At 46.7% G+C, this 16,862-nt stretch overlaps 1 protein-coding gene across 8 annotated transcripts in view; it reads left to right on the top strand.

The window, feature by feature from the left end:
- The window catches only part of LOC142584599 (polycomb protein SCMH1-like), a 378,417-nt gene that overhangs the window by 81,659 nt on the left and 279,896 nt on the right, over window positions 1-16,862 (top strand). For all 8 annotated transcript variants that reach the window (XM_075694723.1, XM_075694729.1, XM_075694726.1 and 5 more), the window contains one exon: window positions 9,955-10,156. In XM_075694723.1, coding sequence (XP_075550838.1) covers window positions 9,955-10,156 — 202 coding nt within the window. The remainder of the gene's footprint in view (window positions 1-9,954; window positions 10,157-16,862) is intronic.

Raw genomic sequence — 16,862 nt, 5'->3', positions numbered from 1 at the left:
TAAACTTGCTTGTCTTTACCAACATTACGGCCGTTGATGTCATCATTAAAGGATGCTGCCACCTGGAACAAGCCAAAAGCCGACGCATTGCACATCATTTACAGCGCCTGCCGAATACCACAGCAACATCATCGTGTGATACCTTGCCTGGCCAGCACCTGTGATATTGTTACGTGTATCATTCGGCATGAACTCGAGGCGGCTGCCCTACCCTGGAACTGATGTCCTTCGGCCCGCCTTTGGTTCCTATCACCCTTACCCAAGCCATCATCTGACAGGAGATTGCCAACATGGGTACCTGTGCAGTTTCGTCGGCTCCTCGCTCCAATGTCGAGCCATATTTTACAACTCCATTTTGACCACGTCAGACTTTCCTCCACGGTTCCGGAATCCGTCCGCGCGGCGAACTCCCAACGACAAGCCTATTTGTTTTCATTGTCACTGCGTCGGCCACATCTTTCGCCACTGCTGAAGTCTCTGGAGTTCTACAGCACAAATTAAGTTTCCCGGTTACTTTAATGAACCTGACTGCTATCGCTCGTACATGCCCAACCCTGACCAAGTTGCCCCTCAAGAACATGTTTCATTTCATTTCTTTAAAAACCCCAAAGGGGGTATTGCATTAGGGGTGGGCTTTTGTACAAACAATATTGTTGTCACAACAATCAATGTGATGTCACGTTTGATTTGCCATTCACGAAGCTTGATCGGCAGGTGATAGTGGCAATGGTGAGAGAAAAGCTGCTCTAGTCTTTTTCTGCTCTGGGAAAGAATGGGGCAGAAAATGCTGAGCCCCACTGCTTCCGCTTGCCTTCACCCTGTTGCTGTTCTCGCTCCCCCCAGCCCTGCCGACCATCCTCCCTGACCTTTCAGACGGTCCACTCCGAGACAGAAAACTCAGAAATGCTGCTCCTAGAGGTGGTGCTCCATTGCTTAAAGCGACCGAAAATCCTGTTTTGACGATCCCCACCAAACAGAACCTCCTGGATGTACAAATCGACGATGTGCAAGTCACTCCACTCTTTGCCACTGGGGCTTTCTGTCATGAGCGCTTATTTTCGCGAAAAGGTCAAGAAAATTCTGATGCCTGTGACGACTAAAGGCATCCATGTCGTTGATGGCGGAACAGCTGCCATTTTTGGAATGTGCAGCACTTGTGTTTGCATCACTGTTCACCAGACAGTTGTTCTGTTTGCCGTCCTTGCCAAATGCCCGCATGATGTGATCCTGGGCATCGACTTCCTTACCGTGCACTCTGTCGTGAACTTCCCCTTCTGGACTCCGCTGATCCACCTCTGAGCTGGCTCTGTTCCACCGAGTATGGCCGCTTGCCACCACAGACGTTGACTTAAATCGACTTAGTGTCATCGCCACCAGTTCCTGACGGTGACTTACGTTTTGACACCCATCACTGACATCTTCCCCACCCCATGGTGTCACAGTACTTCGTACCATTCTGTCTGTAGTGGTGAACTGCATCTGCCTTACTGTTGTTAATTTCAGCTTGGCATCGCAAGTGCTGCCAAAAGGCATCTCACTCGCCTTCATTTTGACCTTCGATAGTGACGGCATTAGAAGCTTTCACTGTGGCCGCATCTCCTGGTTCCCAGGCTCATCAGTGGTTTGATTCTTGCCCTGACAGCGCCATGAAGTTGATGATTGCTTCTGACTTTACACCTCAGCATACTGAAGCACTCCACCACGTTCTTCAGCTTTCCTACTTTGACTTTGACACTAGGGGCGAGCTCTTGAGCCGAGCCACAGGTGCGACTCATCGCATAAATACCGGTGATGTGCTACCTGTTCATCGGTGCCCATATCGGGTGTCCACTCCTGAGCATCAAATTATTCAAAGTGAGGTTGACAAGTTGCTCACCAAAAACGTCATTGAGCCATTTTGCAGTTCCTCAGCATCACCTGGGGATCACCTGGGTGCTAGACCCGTCGTGTTAGTCAAACAGAAAGATGGCACATAGTGATTCTGTGTGGATTATTGGCATCTCAACAGAATTACAAAAAAGGAAAAAGGACGTGTGCCCAGTGCCATGTATTGATGATGCTCTTGACTGCCTGCATGGTGCCTGCTATTTCTCCTCCATCGACTTACGCTCAGGGTACTGGCAGATTGCTGTGCATGATGTGGATTGTGAACAGACGGTATTTGTAACATCTGACAGCCTTTACCAATTCAAAGCCATGCTGTTTGGACTTCTCCGGCCACCTTTGAGTGCATGATGGACTCTCTGCTCAGAGGCTTCAAATGGTCCGCATGGTTATGCTACTTGGATAACCTCATCATTTTTTTCACCAACTTTCAAGACTCATATAGAGCGCCTCTTGGCCATCCTCGGCATTTTTCATTGGGCTGTACTGCACCTGAACTCATCCAAATGTCACTCTGGCTGCTGCCAAATCCCAGTTCTTGACCATGTTGTAATGGTGTGCAACCTGACCAAGTCAAGAACTTCTGTTCCCCTATCTGCAAAAGATGTCCGAAGCTTTCTATGGCTATCCTGGTACTTTTGCCACTTCATGAAGAATTTCGCAGACATAGCAATGCCACTTAGTAATTTTTATAAGCAAGATGTGCCTCTCGCACCTCATCAGCCTGCTCATGACTACTCCGATACTTGCCCACTTTGACCCATCTGTGCCTACCGAGGCCCGGATTGATGCGATACTTGCCCACTTTGACCCATCTGTGCCTACCGAGGCCCGGATTGATGCAAGCAGCCATGGAGTCAGTGCAGTACTAGCCCGACGCCAATGTCACCAGGACCGTGTCATCACCTACGTTAGCTGCCTCCTATCAGTGGCTGAGTGCAATTATTCCATTACAAAGTGCGAGTGTTTGACCCTCATTTGGGTGCTCGGAAAATTCAGATCCTACTTAAACGGATGGCCCTTCTCTGTAGTTGTCCTCCCCCAAAAATCCTTCTGGACAGCCTGGTCGCTGGGCCCTGCGCCTAGAATTTTCATATTCATTGTCAACAATGCTCCCGCCTGCACCTGGATGCAGATTGCTTGTCTAGGTATCCAGTCGACAACCCCGAAAACGCTGACGCGGACACCAAAAACTATTTTTTGTGTGTCATACCCAATTAACATCGGTGAACAACAAGACCATGACCCTTCATTCTGAGAAATCGATCGCCTAGAATAATCGCCTAATGACGCATCCATCCACAAATTTGCGATTCAGGAAGGTGTCTTATACCGTCACAATTTTCAACCTGATGGACCTGACCTCCTTAATTGTCGTGCCTTGACACTTACAGTGCAGTGTCCTCACAGAAATTTCATGATACGCCCACTGCCGGACACCTTGGCATATCTTGCACCTACAGGTGTGTCCGGTACCGCTTCTTTTAGCCAGACCTTGCACGCTCTGCCTGCCATTATGTGGCCACTTGTAAACCGTGCCAGTGTTGCAACACACCCCTGCTACTACCTGCTCGTCACCTTCACCCACTCGACACATCCACGGAACCATTCTTTTTCATTGGACTAGGTCTGCTCGGCCCTTTTCCCATCATCCACCTTGGGAAACAAATGGATAGCAGCGGCTGTGCAATTACCAGAACTCTGCCGACCTGCTGTGCAAATGATCTCATGCACTTCTTGTTACGTGACGTTATATTGCCTCAAGGTGCTCCAAGACAATTGCTCCCTGACAGGGGCCATTATTTTCTCTTTTCTCTCTCAAGTCATTTTTGACATGATGCATTCCTGTTCGACTGAACTGAAACTGACCACGTACCATCCCCAGACGAACGACCTCATGGAACGCGTGAACCGCACTCTCACAGACATGCTCACTATGTATGTTTCTATGAACCACCGTGATAGGGACCTAGCTCTTACCTATGAAACTTCTGCATACAATTCCTCTTGTCACGGTGCAGCTGGATTTTCGCTTTTCTACCTATTGTATGGACAATGCCGATTTTACTTCTCGACACTGTTCCCACCATCTACTGACTTCACCAGCAAGTACACACGTGATGCCATCGCGCGGGCTGATCACGCTCGTCAGCTTGTCCACCCTCGGCTTATGGCGTCACAAACAAACCAGAGATGTCACTATGATGCTTTGCACTGCGGAGCGACTTTCTCTTCTGGTGCACTTGGGCTTCTCTGGACCCCTTCCCGCCGTGTGGGCGTCTCCGAAAAGCTTCTTTCCCAGTACACGGGACTATACTGTGTGCTGCTCCACGTGACACCTCTTACTCACAAGATTGCCCCTGTCATTTCCAGCTTGTCTCGCCTTCCGTCCAATGACGTCGTTCACGCATCAAGGCTCAAAATGCCACTGTGGTACCGACGACTCCCTTTAGAGCTCTGGAACGGTGCTTCAGCTGCCGACGGTAATGCTATGGAACACATATTTCTTTGACCAAGAACCAAAAAACTTAAAGGACCCTTCAGGATGCCTAGCAAGGTTAAGCCTCAGACTCAAAGAATTTGACATCACTGTAATTTACAAATCCGGACAAAAACACTCTGATGTTGACTGTCTAATGTGTCCCAATTGACCCGCTGCCACAAGACTAAGACGAGGAGATCTTTCTAGAAACAATAAGCACAGATGCCTTCGCTAAGCAGCAGCATGCGGATCTGGAACTAAGAAGCCTTGATGATTACTTGGAAGGCAAGACTGACTTTGTCCTGAGGGTGTTTAGGTGCTGATTGTCTTAGTTTTCCTTGCAAAATGGCCTCCTGGCCGGGGTGGATGGTGACCACTCAACGTGTGCCCCAGCATACAGAGACTGCTCCATTGTGGGAAGAGCCCGAGGAAGGTTAACTCACGAAATTATAGAAGCAGAAATGATTGATAGGCTGGGGCGTAACTGTGTGTCTAAACCATCAATTGCCTTTTCCCGCAAAGAGTTATCTTACCTGCGCAATGGTGTGTAAGGAATTTTTGCAAACAGCGCATCTATGATGATGTACGCGAAAAAGTTGTATATATGTATGGGTCCCTTTCTCAAAATAAAGATTGTTGCAAGCTAATGCCTGTGTGTGTCACGTCTTCCTTTTGTCCTTGTCTTTTTCACACACTATAGCCTCACCATAACTTGGATATATCTTTCAAAGCATCGTGTTCTTTGGTAGCGCCAGGATTGCAGAGAACTTCCTCTGAAATTTCCTTTCAATTTGCTGCTTGACGTTTCTATAATCTGTTGTTCAATTATTTTGCATCATTTTTATTCTGCAACTTCTCTTCACCTTCTGAACTGTATGTTAAATGATTTTTGCATTTGAAATCTTGTTTTCTGCTACCACAGCACCAGGTAACTGGCCGGCATCGGAGCCAATGCTGTGTCGAACAATGTGCCCTGTCAATTTCGTTGTAGCTGGATTCAACTGTAGACGAGTGATGTATAAAAGTCGACGCACTTGACCCATTGATCAGATTTTGCCAGTCGCCGACTGTGTTCACCGCTATTATTGTGCTTTGAGTATAACTTGCTTTTGTGGGCACAGCTTTGGCCAATTAAATGTTAATTAAGCTATTGACAATTTTGCTGCTGTGTTTTTACACCATCACTATTAGGTGACAGTATTACGTAATAATTTCATTTACTGCAGGGTGTCTGCCAACCGGGAAAACCGGGAAAACCAGGAATTCTCAGGGATTTTGAGTAGTCTGAAAAAAGTCAGGGAAAACTCGGGGAATTTGGGCCTCTATCAGGGAAAATTAGCGGCAATTTTATTGAAAGCGTCGAAATTCGCGGTAATGCTGGCTCGAGCAACAGACAGGAATCGTAATGAATCGTCTTTGACACCCTGTCGTCGGCTGGAGGAGTTGCCAGTGTGCACACAACGACCGACTTTGTGGATTCCCAATAATTTGGACGGCTTCGCGGCACCGCCACGTACCCCATAGAGTCAACTTATCAGAACGTGTGAAATTTCGGACGCAAGAACTATTCGCCGTCCGATTTTCCGGACGTTTTGCCCTGACCGCAGGTCCGAAACGGCAATAATCAAAGGCACCACCGCCGCCGTTTTGGTTACTTCGACACCTCGAACCGGCACTCTCGCACGCGGATCCGCTGGCAGCCGTTGCCACCACTGAGGCAACGCTAGGCCTAGCTGCTTCGACGTTCGATATGAAGCTTCTTGCCGTTGGGTGCCGAGTTTTTTATTAAAAGAATTAGCTGCTGTCAGCAATGGCACGGACTCCGCCTTTGGGTTCCTCGCGATTGGCTTAGAAACTTAGAAAACACGGCGCGCTGCATAATGCCGGTTCCCGAAAGTTAGCTTCGCCTCTATACAGAAATGTTACATGGTGAAGCATACGCAAAAGTATTGCAGTGAAGCATAACAAGCGTGGGAAGGGGCTATTGCCACGGAAAACAGTATGTATTCCTTAATTATACACACGTGCACCCGGTATTTTCTGTCACAGTACGTGCGCCGATATGCCTAATATGTGTACCGACAGGCCTTCAGAGTGTTTTCGAACGTGCCTGTGGCGGTTTGAGCCCCTAAAAGCAGTAAATGGCACGCATTTATTTATTTTTTCCAACTGGCCCATTTTACGAACATATTCGCGACCCCTAAGGAGTTCTAAAAATCGGCCGTGGCCTGTGCAACTGACCAAAATGCTTCAAATGGTCCTTGGGGCGAACGAGTGGCAGAAGGAGGACAAGAACAGAAATGATGTACGCATTGAGGAATAAACGGGAAAAGAAGCTTGCTGCCACCGTTTTGAAGGAGCTTGAGCTCAAAAAACAAAGTTTTGTCTGATGCCGAGATGCAGGTGTCCCTCATCCAAACCGAAATAAACTCGTTAAAGCAGTGAAACACAACACTCAGGCGTCATGCTTGGGCTGAGAGTATGTCAGGACAGTTGAGGTTGACTTACGAGCGGTTGAGAGAGAATCTCAATTGTGACAGAGTTCGGGCCTCATACCACTGAGCTTGCTATCAGTTGATAGAAATAGCTCATATTTGAATATATTTGCTTCTATGTGCATCTCCTTTTTATTCGTATTTGTGAATGTCTGACTTCATTTGCAATTTTTTTCGAAGACACTTTATTTGCTGTGCATTTTACTAACCCCTGCCTTCTATTTTCTTTCTGAATAAACACTACTCCTTAGTATTCAAATTGGATTAAGTCGCTTTATTATTTTTTTCATGCGCTTACTCGAAAGTGACAGAATTAGGCGATATGTTTTTAGCCCGTCTTGACACAAAACATAGTTCTGCATCACTCAGGGAAATGTGCAAAGGCACTCAGGGAAAACCTGGAAAACTCAGGGAATTTGGAAATGTCAACTTGGTAGACACCCTGTACTGTGACTATTGCTGTTAAAGTCAGTGTTGCACCAAATTATGTAACACAATCCTATTTCTTGTTGTGATGTGGTGTACGCATAATTGGTTGCAAATGTAGGCAGCAAACAAACTACATTATGTGGTCTTTTTTGTTCACCTTACTCTATTGTTTTCATATGGTTGTTTTTGTTATAGTAATGTGCCATCTGTATCATCATTACCATTTCGTGTTTCTCCCTACTCTGATGTCCATATCTGGGTGTTGAGGTACCACAATCAAAGGCATGCCATGAGGTAAGATGTGTTATAAAAGCGTATGTTTGCTTTTGAGGAATGTAGCCATATTTTTTTTAAGGACTCCACAAAGTTTGCCGCTGTAGTGCGCTATTGTGTAATATTCTTTGTGCTTACACTATACAAAGAAATGCATGTAGGTGTAATTCACAAATGTCTTTTGACATACACAAAAACACTCCCGTTGTAAGAGATTGGCATCTCTGTGCACATTTCTTTGCAAGCTCCTTTCTTGCGCTCCTTTTTTTGTAGCATAGTGCTGACGGCTGCACAAATGAGAAAGAAGTATCACCTCTCAAAGCACCAGCATTTCACAGCTGGCCATCATTTCTCCTTTGCTGTCCCATTGTCCATTGTGTTTTCACTGGTAGAGCTGTAGCTGCTCTACCTTGTCTTGTGGCTCATTTCTTTTTGTGCTGCACATCTGAAGGTCTGTGCTGCAGCTGCTGCATGCATACATCATCCTTTTTATGCTATTTTTATTTTGTTCGCAGCTGTTGATTGAAATAAACATTAGGCAAGCTGTGTAGTGTGCATCACACATTCCTTTCACCGGTAAAATTCTGCACTTTCCTTGTGTGCTGAAAGGGAGGCTGTGCACCCCACAGTGATAAAAACATTTCCCACATCTCGAATCAATATAGAGTGGCAGGGCTGTCTGTTATGCACACAGGTTTTGCGCCCTCTGACCTCCACGGGTTGGATGGCTTGGGGTACAGCGTCATCACCTGCATGCAATGTGAGTGAGAAAGTGGGCAGTCAGGCGCGCTCATATTCCTGCAGGACAAAAGGGCATCAAGTGCTGCTCTTGAAAACACATCGGAAATGTTGCATTTTGTTGCCCGAGTAGTCGTGCACCAAGCCTTCCCAACTCTGTCTACCCACTGACTTGGTGAGGCACATTTCATATAGGTTAGGCACATTTCATATGAGAACAAGACATGGGACACATGGTTATAAAACAGGCATGCATGTTTGCGTTCCAATGTGTTTGATGTTGTACTTGACGTTTGAGGCGGAAAATCACTGCCAGGTGTAACGTTTTCTAGTTTTGTCCGGTTTTATAGTTTCAACTTTCTCTCTGGTTGTCACGGCTGTGGCATTTATGATGAGATAGTGGTGATGTAAAAGTTTTGCTGCTGCATCCTTCTTCACTTTATGTCTTGCTTTATTGTTTATGGTCTTTGTGTAATGCCATAGAAATACCCCTGAATTTAAATGCTTAACATGCTACTTGTATTGTGTAGGCCATCTCAAAATACTTTTTTTGTTTACTGTGAATTTATATAGTTTTGATAATTAATGGGGGGGGGGGGGTGTTTGTGAACGAGAGTGAAATTATTTCGGGGAACTTTTATTTGCTACTAGGCTAACTGAGAACAATTAATTTGATTTTAGGACAGGCATTTTGTTTGGAACATTTATTTGCAGATTTCAGTGCGTACACTCTGGCTTGAATCACTGTTTTCCAATAAACATCTTCTTTCTCTCGAACATGATCTGAAGAAAAATGGGATGAGTGATTGCGGATAAGAGGGTTGAAGCCAAGAAATGATGCTGTGCTTATAAGTTGGAGGTACCTTTTTCTTTGCACAATTCCATGCGTCTCACTAGCAGCGCCATGGAGCTTGGCCCAAACCAGAGGAATAGTTCTTTTATTTATTTGGCATTGTGGGTGCAAAGAGTGAGTTGGTTGGATTAGTGTGTGTATGGCATATTTTAAACTCAAGCAGGCATGCCGAGTGCCGATATATTATTTGGGTGGAATGCTTGCTTGATGTGTACAGAATTTATGGGCGATGCAATATTTCTGGAAAAAGGAAAATGGATAGTGTATAGGAAACTTCTTAAACATTGTGGCTTTTGAGTGGTCATATTATTTATGGGCCGCATTGTGAAGCCCTTTTTTTTTTTGTTATGGAGGATGGTGCATCATTCCCTTCCTACTGATGTTGTTCCTGGCAGAGCATTTGGGAAGCAAGAACTGCAGGGGCAAGCATGTGAGTCGGCGTCGGTGGTCCTGTGCATAGCCATTGTGCCAAGTGGTTTCAACTACAAAGAAGGAGCACATGTACACAGGAAAAAAAAAGCACTGCTTTTGGTTGAGCAATCCATGATGCCCATGAACCGAAGAATGGTTTACGCTTGTACTACGTGGCACACGCTGGTTTCTGGAAGTAGCACTTTTGTTCCCTTTGGACTCTTTCTCGCGTTTATTTGTAAACTATCTCAGTGCATAGCGCTGGACATGTTGGCACTGCAACAAATAGTACAAAAGATAGGACAACAAGCGCCCTCATCTCCTCTCTGCCTCGTAGCCCATTGTGCAGAGCATTGTGCTGAGCTCATAATGCCCTCTTTTCCCACCAGGTGGCCTGTGCCCTCTGTGAGATAGTAATTCGGGGTGCATCGGTGCACCTAGAGGACCATGGGCAGCTACGCGAGTTTTGCAGCACCGAGTGCCTAGACAAGTACCGCTTGAGAGACCCCACAGCCATGGCCACTGCAGACCGGTCCACCAAGCTCAAGCCTCATGGAGGAAGCCAGATTCAGTACCAGTATGAAAGCTCTGGTGAGTGCTGCATGGAGGCCTCTTGCATGCTGTACAAGGGTGCAGAGAGCCTTAGTTCCTCTGCAAACTTATTGTTTGTGGATTACCGGGATTATGAGAGGCATAAACGTGACAGGCCAGGTTGATGGTGGGACCTGGTGGCACAGGTCTCAACCAGACAGGGAGCTATTATTGCAGTAGCCAAGTGTATTCTACTTTGCTGCCAGTCGTACATTTTTGGCAGTGGCATAATTTTGAATGCCTTGCCTTTTTAAATGTTTTTTTCAACAAGAAGACTTATGGAATGTGAAGATGTCTCGGTAAGGCATTGTGATTAGACGAAGCGCCACGAGATGTCATTACCAACATCAAGTAACCTGATATTACGCAAATGCCATTGCAAATACCGGACCCACTAAAACTCTCTATTACTGGCCACAATGATTACGTTGTACTGTGTGCCCAACATGGGTGCCTATGGAAAACCTCTGGGTCAAAAACTTGCATAAAGTCATCTATCTTCATTTTGATAATTGGGATAAAAGAGCTTTATAAAGGGAGAGTCTCCTGCAGAACAGCTGCCACTCTGTAAACCACCCTTGAGACAGATGCAGAGTGCAGGCCCAAATGCATACAAATCGCGGGCAGTGCACTGTAGGTGGCCTTGAATAAGTTTGCACTTCTGTGGTGTCCCTAGGCAGCTGTGCCCACAAGGATGTCTCTGCACTTGAGACATCCTTGTGTGCGCACTCGACCACTTCTCTCCAGTGTCTTTACAATGACTTGTACTGTGTATTTACCGGAGTCTAATGCACCCCCAAATCTAGTGTGCATCTGAAGCTGATGCACACCCTCTTTTCGCGAGCTTGAAGTAAAAAAAAAATTATAGTGCACCTGAACGTAACTCGCACCCAATTTATAAAATAAGTAATATAGCATGTCCCCATGTATCGCAATCAGCAAAAAACGAGGCATGCAGAATTTACCTTTGCAGAAAGGAAAAATATTTTTTTTAATGAGCAATCGTCATGAAAGGGGTGCATTTTCATTGCATCGTTGCTCACGGATATCAAGCATACAGGGGTAACCTCGAGCGATCACTTTTGGAGATACTACTATCACTTTTGCGAGACTTTGCATTGGGCTTGTCAAAGTATGTGTCCAACGGCGTTTTTGGCACTGTGCATAAATAGCTAGCTTGGCACAGCGCCATAAACGATGGTAGCTGTATATGCTGATGCATCTGGTGCTGAATCATGCAAAATCAAATGAACCTGCAGCAAATTTAGAAAAAGAAAACATACTCTGCCACCCATCTCCTGATGGTGATGCATTTGACCGCTCTGACATAGCCTCTTGTGGGAGACATTTTCACAACTTGTCCATCTAGGGTGGGGCTTTTGCGCCGCCACCTTCAGCAACGTCACACATCACGAGCCTGGCAGCTTTATCTTTGTTTTCGTTTGTTTTGTTTGTGGCGAGCGTTTCTCGGGCATGTCCTCGCATGAACGCTCGTTTGTCTTGCTCCAAGTGCAGTCTGTTTTATTAAGTTATTGCAAATGGCATTGGCGTATCTACAATGAGCGATACTGTTGATGTTCAGGCACCCATTCTTACAAGACACTTGCAGGACTTAAAAACATGACGAAGACATCTGGTCTGGCTGCTTAAAATCGAACGACAAGCTGAAAGAGCCCGAATGATCACTGGCTGTTGCCAATGTACAATTGGCTGTTCGTTCGTCACTGAGAAAGTAGGGCGAGTGCAGTAGTCGGTGAACGTGATTTGTACTGCTATCAAGTGGGCACTTTCGATTGTCCCCGCAGGGGCGTCTGCGTCAGCAGGCGTTTGGTGTGTTGCGACACCACGTACCCGAGCACACGAGGGTTGGACCCTCCCGCGTGTAGCCGTGCGCGGCTTAGCCGTGTCTGGGGAAAAGGGGATCCTGGGGGTTGAGCCGAAGCTGGGTGTTTGGACCTTTAAGGCCCCCCGGCGGAGGCAACACACCTCTTCGGCCTTGGCTTCACATAGACGGCACCTCCAGACTGACCCACCTGGAGGAAATCGGCAGTCGCCTTTTCCTGTCTCTCTCTCCCTACAACCTTCGTCTTTCCCTTACTCTCCACCTTTCCTGTCTCCTTCTCTCTTCTATTTACTTCCTTTCTCCTTGGCGGCAAGGGTTAACCCTGTGTGGTTATCCAACCTTGGGTACACCATATTTGGTTATAGTGGCGGCGTACGACTGGCGTCGTGCAGACTTGCATGCAAGCTCTGCTGCGTCCCCTCGTTGGGCTCTGTGGTGGGCAGTCGGCGCTGTTGCCGAATTTTTATACATTTTCATGGAAACTTCTTTCCCCAAACTTCCTGATCGCCCTCAGAAACGAGGGCGCACCAAAGATTTATTCAAGTTTTTCAGACACCAAATACAGAATTTTCCCCGCTTTCATGTTATTCACTCTGAAAAGTCAAACAAAGCAGTGCGAACCATTTCACCATTCCTTGTTTCAAAGTCCCTGACTGATGTTTTTGGCCCAGGTTACAAGGTATCGAGGATGGCAAGCGGCGACCTCCTCTTGGAGCTCCGCGATGTAAAACAATGTGAGAAACTACCGCAACTAGTGTCATTTGGGGAAATCCCCATAACAGTAACCCTGCACCGTACAATGAACACCACTCGTGGTGTTGTGCCAGATGATGATTTGCTTGAGCTGACTGAAGCGGAACTCCTGGAGGGCTTCAGTGTGCAAAATGTGATCAATGTCAAAAGAATTAAGATGAGGCGGGATGGTAGAGATTCAGACGAAGCACCTAATAATTACTTTTGGATCAAGTATCTTGCCCGAGTCAATCGAGGCCGGGTACATCAAGCTCCGTGTTAGGCCGTACGTGCCAAATCCACTCCGATGTTTCAAATGCCAGCGCTTCGGTCACAGCTCGCAGAGCTGCCGAGGCTGCCAAACATGTGCAAAATGCAGTGCCCACGAAAACACATCTGAAGCTTGTGAGAATGCTCTCCACTGTGTAAACTGTGATGGGGAGCACGCCGCGTACTCGCGGTCGTGCCCATCCTGGAAAAAAGAAAAGAAAATTGTAACAGTTAAAGTAAAGGAAAATATAAGTTTCAAGGAGGCACGCAGGCGGGTATCGTACCTACCCAAGAAAACCTTTGCCGATGTGGCACGTCAGGGGGCAGCGTCACAACGGCCTCCGGCGGCTGTCCGACCCACAAGCAGTGAGTCGGCAGCTACGCCATCTGCCCCCGCGGCGGTTGCAGCTAGCGCTGCTCCGCCAACCCAGCAGACGGGGCCATCAACCCCGAAGGTGGGCGCAGCCAAGGCTGCCCCAACCCCCGAGGCCCCTTCCAGCGCTGGCAACGGCCAGCGCAGCCAAATTTCTCAGGGAGCCCCATCGACCTCCGGGCTGGTGGGCGCAGGGGTCTTGCCTTCCGGGGCAGGACTCTCTCGGAAAACCTCTCGCTCGCAAGAGCCCTTGTCTGGCGTCTTACAGGAGGCAATGGACACTACACCTGTCCTCAAGGCGCACCAAACGCCTAAGGAGCGCCGAGACTCGCTCGAACGCTTCAAAAAGGGCAGAACCCCTGTTACAGGGCCTCGAAAGGGCTCTGTAATCTAAGGCATCCTTTCCGTTTCCGTAAACACAGCACCAATTTTCTTTAAATATGGATACACAAATCATCCAATGGAATGTCAGAGGTCTTCTCAGGAATCTTGATGATGTGCAAGAACTCATCCATAAACACAATCCAAAACTGCTGTGTTTACAGGAAACACACTTAAAACCAAAACAAACAAATTTTATTCGACAGCACATTACTTTTCGCAAAGATCGCGATGATGCTATCGCATCATCGGGCGGTGTTGCAATTGTAATTCAAAAAAGCATAGCCTGTCAACGTTTACAGCTACGAACGGCCCTTGAGGCAGTGGCGGTTCGAGTTATTCTGCTAAACAAACTGATCACTATTTGCTCACTTTATTACCCCCGCATTATAATCTAAGCAAACATGAATTTCAGTCCTTTATAGATGAATTGCCAGAACCCTATGTTGTTCTTGGCGACCAATGCACATAACTACCTGTGTGGCGACCCCCGTATAGATGCGTGAGGACGTCTTGTCGAACAGTTCCTTTTCTCTTCTGGTGCGTGCCGTTGAATAAGAAGGAACACACATATTACTCGCTTGCAAACAGAAGCTATTCTTCCATAGATCTTAGCATAGTCTCCTCATCTGTACTGCCTGAACTTGAATGGGAAGTTACCGACAACCCTTACGGCAGCGACCACTTCCCTATACTGCTAAGATCACCGAAAGAAAACGAATATCCACCACACGCTCCTAGGTGGAAGATAGAGACAGCTGATTGGGAGAAATTTCAATCTCTTACTAGTATCTCATGGGCTGACCTGTCTTCGTTAGGAATTGATGCTGCAGTCGAGTTCTTTACAGCATTCATAATAGATGTCGCATCTAAATGCATTTCAGAAGCAAAAGGCTTGGCCTGCAAACGGCGTGTCCCGTGGTGGAACGACGATTGTAGGATCGCTCGTGAAAAACAGAACAGGGCGTTGGGGTTGCTACGCGCTTCTCCCACTGCGGAGAATCTTAGCAACTTTAAAAAAGTAAAATCCCAAGGCGGGCGAAACCGCCGACAGGCCAGACAAGAAAGTTGGCAGAAGTTTCTATCGAGTATTAACTCGTTCAGAGATGAGGCCAAAGCCTGGAACAGGGTCAATAGGATAAGAGGGCGACAAGCATATGCACTCCCTTTGGTAAACACAGAAGGCGATACCTTACCAGATCAGGCGGACTCACTTGGGGAGCACTTTGAGAGCGTGTCAAGTGCCAACCATTACTCGGAATCCTTTCTGAAATATAAACAAATAGAAGAATGTAAGCCGCTCATGAGAAAATGTCAACAGAACGAACCATACAACTGTCCTTTAAGTATTGCCGAGTTGAGAGCTGCCTTCAGCGCATGCAAGAGCTCTGCACCGGGATCTGACAGAATCATGTATGAAATGATCCAAAACTTACTACATAAAGACACCCAAGTTACACTAGTCACAATTTTCAACACAATTTGGGCTGCAGGATACCTCCCGGTTGCATGGAAAGAAGCCATTGTGATCCCGGTTTTGAAACAAGGCAAAGATCCTTCCTCAGTGGCAAGTTACCGCCCGATAGCCCTGACAAGTTACCTTTCTAAGGTATTTGAAAAAATGATTAATCGGCGACTCATTCATTTCCTTGAACAGAGCAAAATGCTTGATCCTTATCAGTGTGGCTTCCGAGAAGGGCGCTCCACAACTGACCATCTTGTACGTGTAGAAGCAAATATCCGAGACGCATTTGTACACAAACAGTTTTTCTTATCCATATTCCTCGATATGGAGAAGGCGTACAATACAACGTGGCGTTACGGAATCTTAAGGGACCTGTCAGGAATGGGCATCCATGGGAATATGCTAAACCTCATAGAAAGCTATCTGTCCAGTCGTACCTTCCGGGTAAAAGTCGGTAATGTACTTTCGCGTCCTTTTACGCAAGAAACAGGTGTACCCCAAGGAGGCGTGCTCAGCTGCACACTCTTCATCGTGAAGATGAGCACGCTTCGCACTTACCGGCAATCTTTTATTCTGTTTACGTGGTCGACATACAAATAGGTTTCAAATCCTGTAACCTCGCTGTATGCGAGAGACAGGTACAGCATGGCCTGAACAAAGTGTCAATGTGGGCAGACAGGAATGGATTTAAGATCAATCCTAACAAAAGCTCTTGTGTCCTTTTTACAAGAAAGAGAGGAATGATCCCAGATCCTTGCTTAGAACTGGGCGGACAACAAATACCTGTAAACAAAGAGCGCAAGTTTCTAGGTGTTATACTTGACTACAGACTCACTTTCGTCCCCCACATTAAACATCTTAAAGAAAAATTTCTGAAAACAATGAACATAATGAAACTTCTATCCCAGACTACATGGGGCAGTGACAGGAAGTGTTTAATGAATCTCTATAAAAGCCTCATTCGATCGCGACTAGACTATGGCGCCATGATTTATCACTCTGCCGCCCCGAGCGCACTAAAGATGCTAGACCCAGTGCACCATCTAGGAATCTGACTGGCCACTGGCGCTTTCAGAACGAGTCCCATACAAAGCTTATATGTAGAATCGAATGAGTGGTCACTTCATCTGCAGAGAACATACATCAGCCAAGCATATTTTCTGAAAGTCCACTCAAATCCTCAACATCCGTGTTTTAATACCGTTAATGACATGACATATGCTACACTTTTTCGCAATCGTCCCTCCGTAAGACAGCCTTTCTCGCTGCGTGTGAGGGAGCTTAGTGATGAAATGCATGTCCCACTCCTCGAGCTCCGCCTAATGCCTCCAGCTAAGCTGCTACCGCCCTGGCAGTGGCAGATGATAAAATGCGATATATCTTTCATGCAGGTTACAAAACACGCTCCAGAGAGATTGAAATCCAGATGCATTTCCGGGAACTGCAATACAAACACCCCTGCACGGAGTTTTACACAGTCGCATCGAAGTCATGCGAGAGGGTGTCATATGCAGCTGTCAGTCCATCCTTCTCGGAATCTGATTTACTGCATCCGGAAACTAGTATCTTCACGGCTGAGGCCTACGCAATATTGTCGACCGTGAAGCATATAAGGAAATCAAAACTCAAAAAATCACTTATA

Source organism: Dermacentor variabilis, chromosome 6 (genome assembly GCF_050947875.1).
Source record: "Dermacentor variabilis isolate Ectoservices chromosome 6, ASM5094787v1, whole genome shotgun sequence".
Classification (NCBI taxonomy): Eukaryota; Metazoa; Arthropoda; class Arachnida; order Ixodida; family Ixodidae; genus Dermacentor; species Dermacentor variabilis.
The sequence above is the reverse complement of the archived record's forward strand: the minus strand, read 5'-3'. Positions and strand labels throughout refer to the sequence as shown.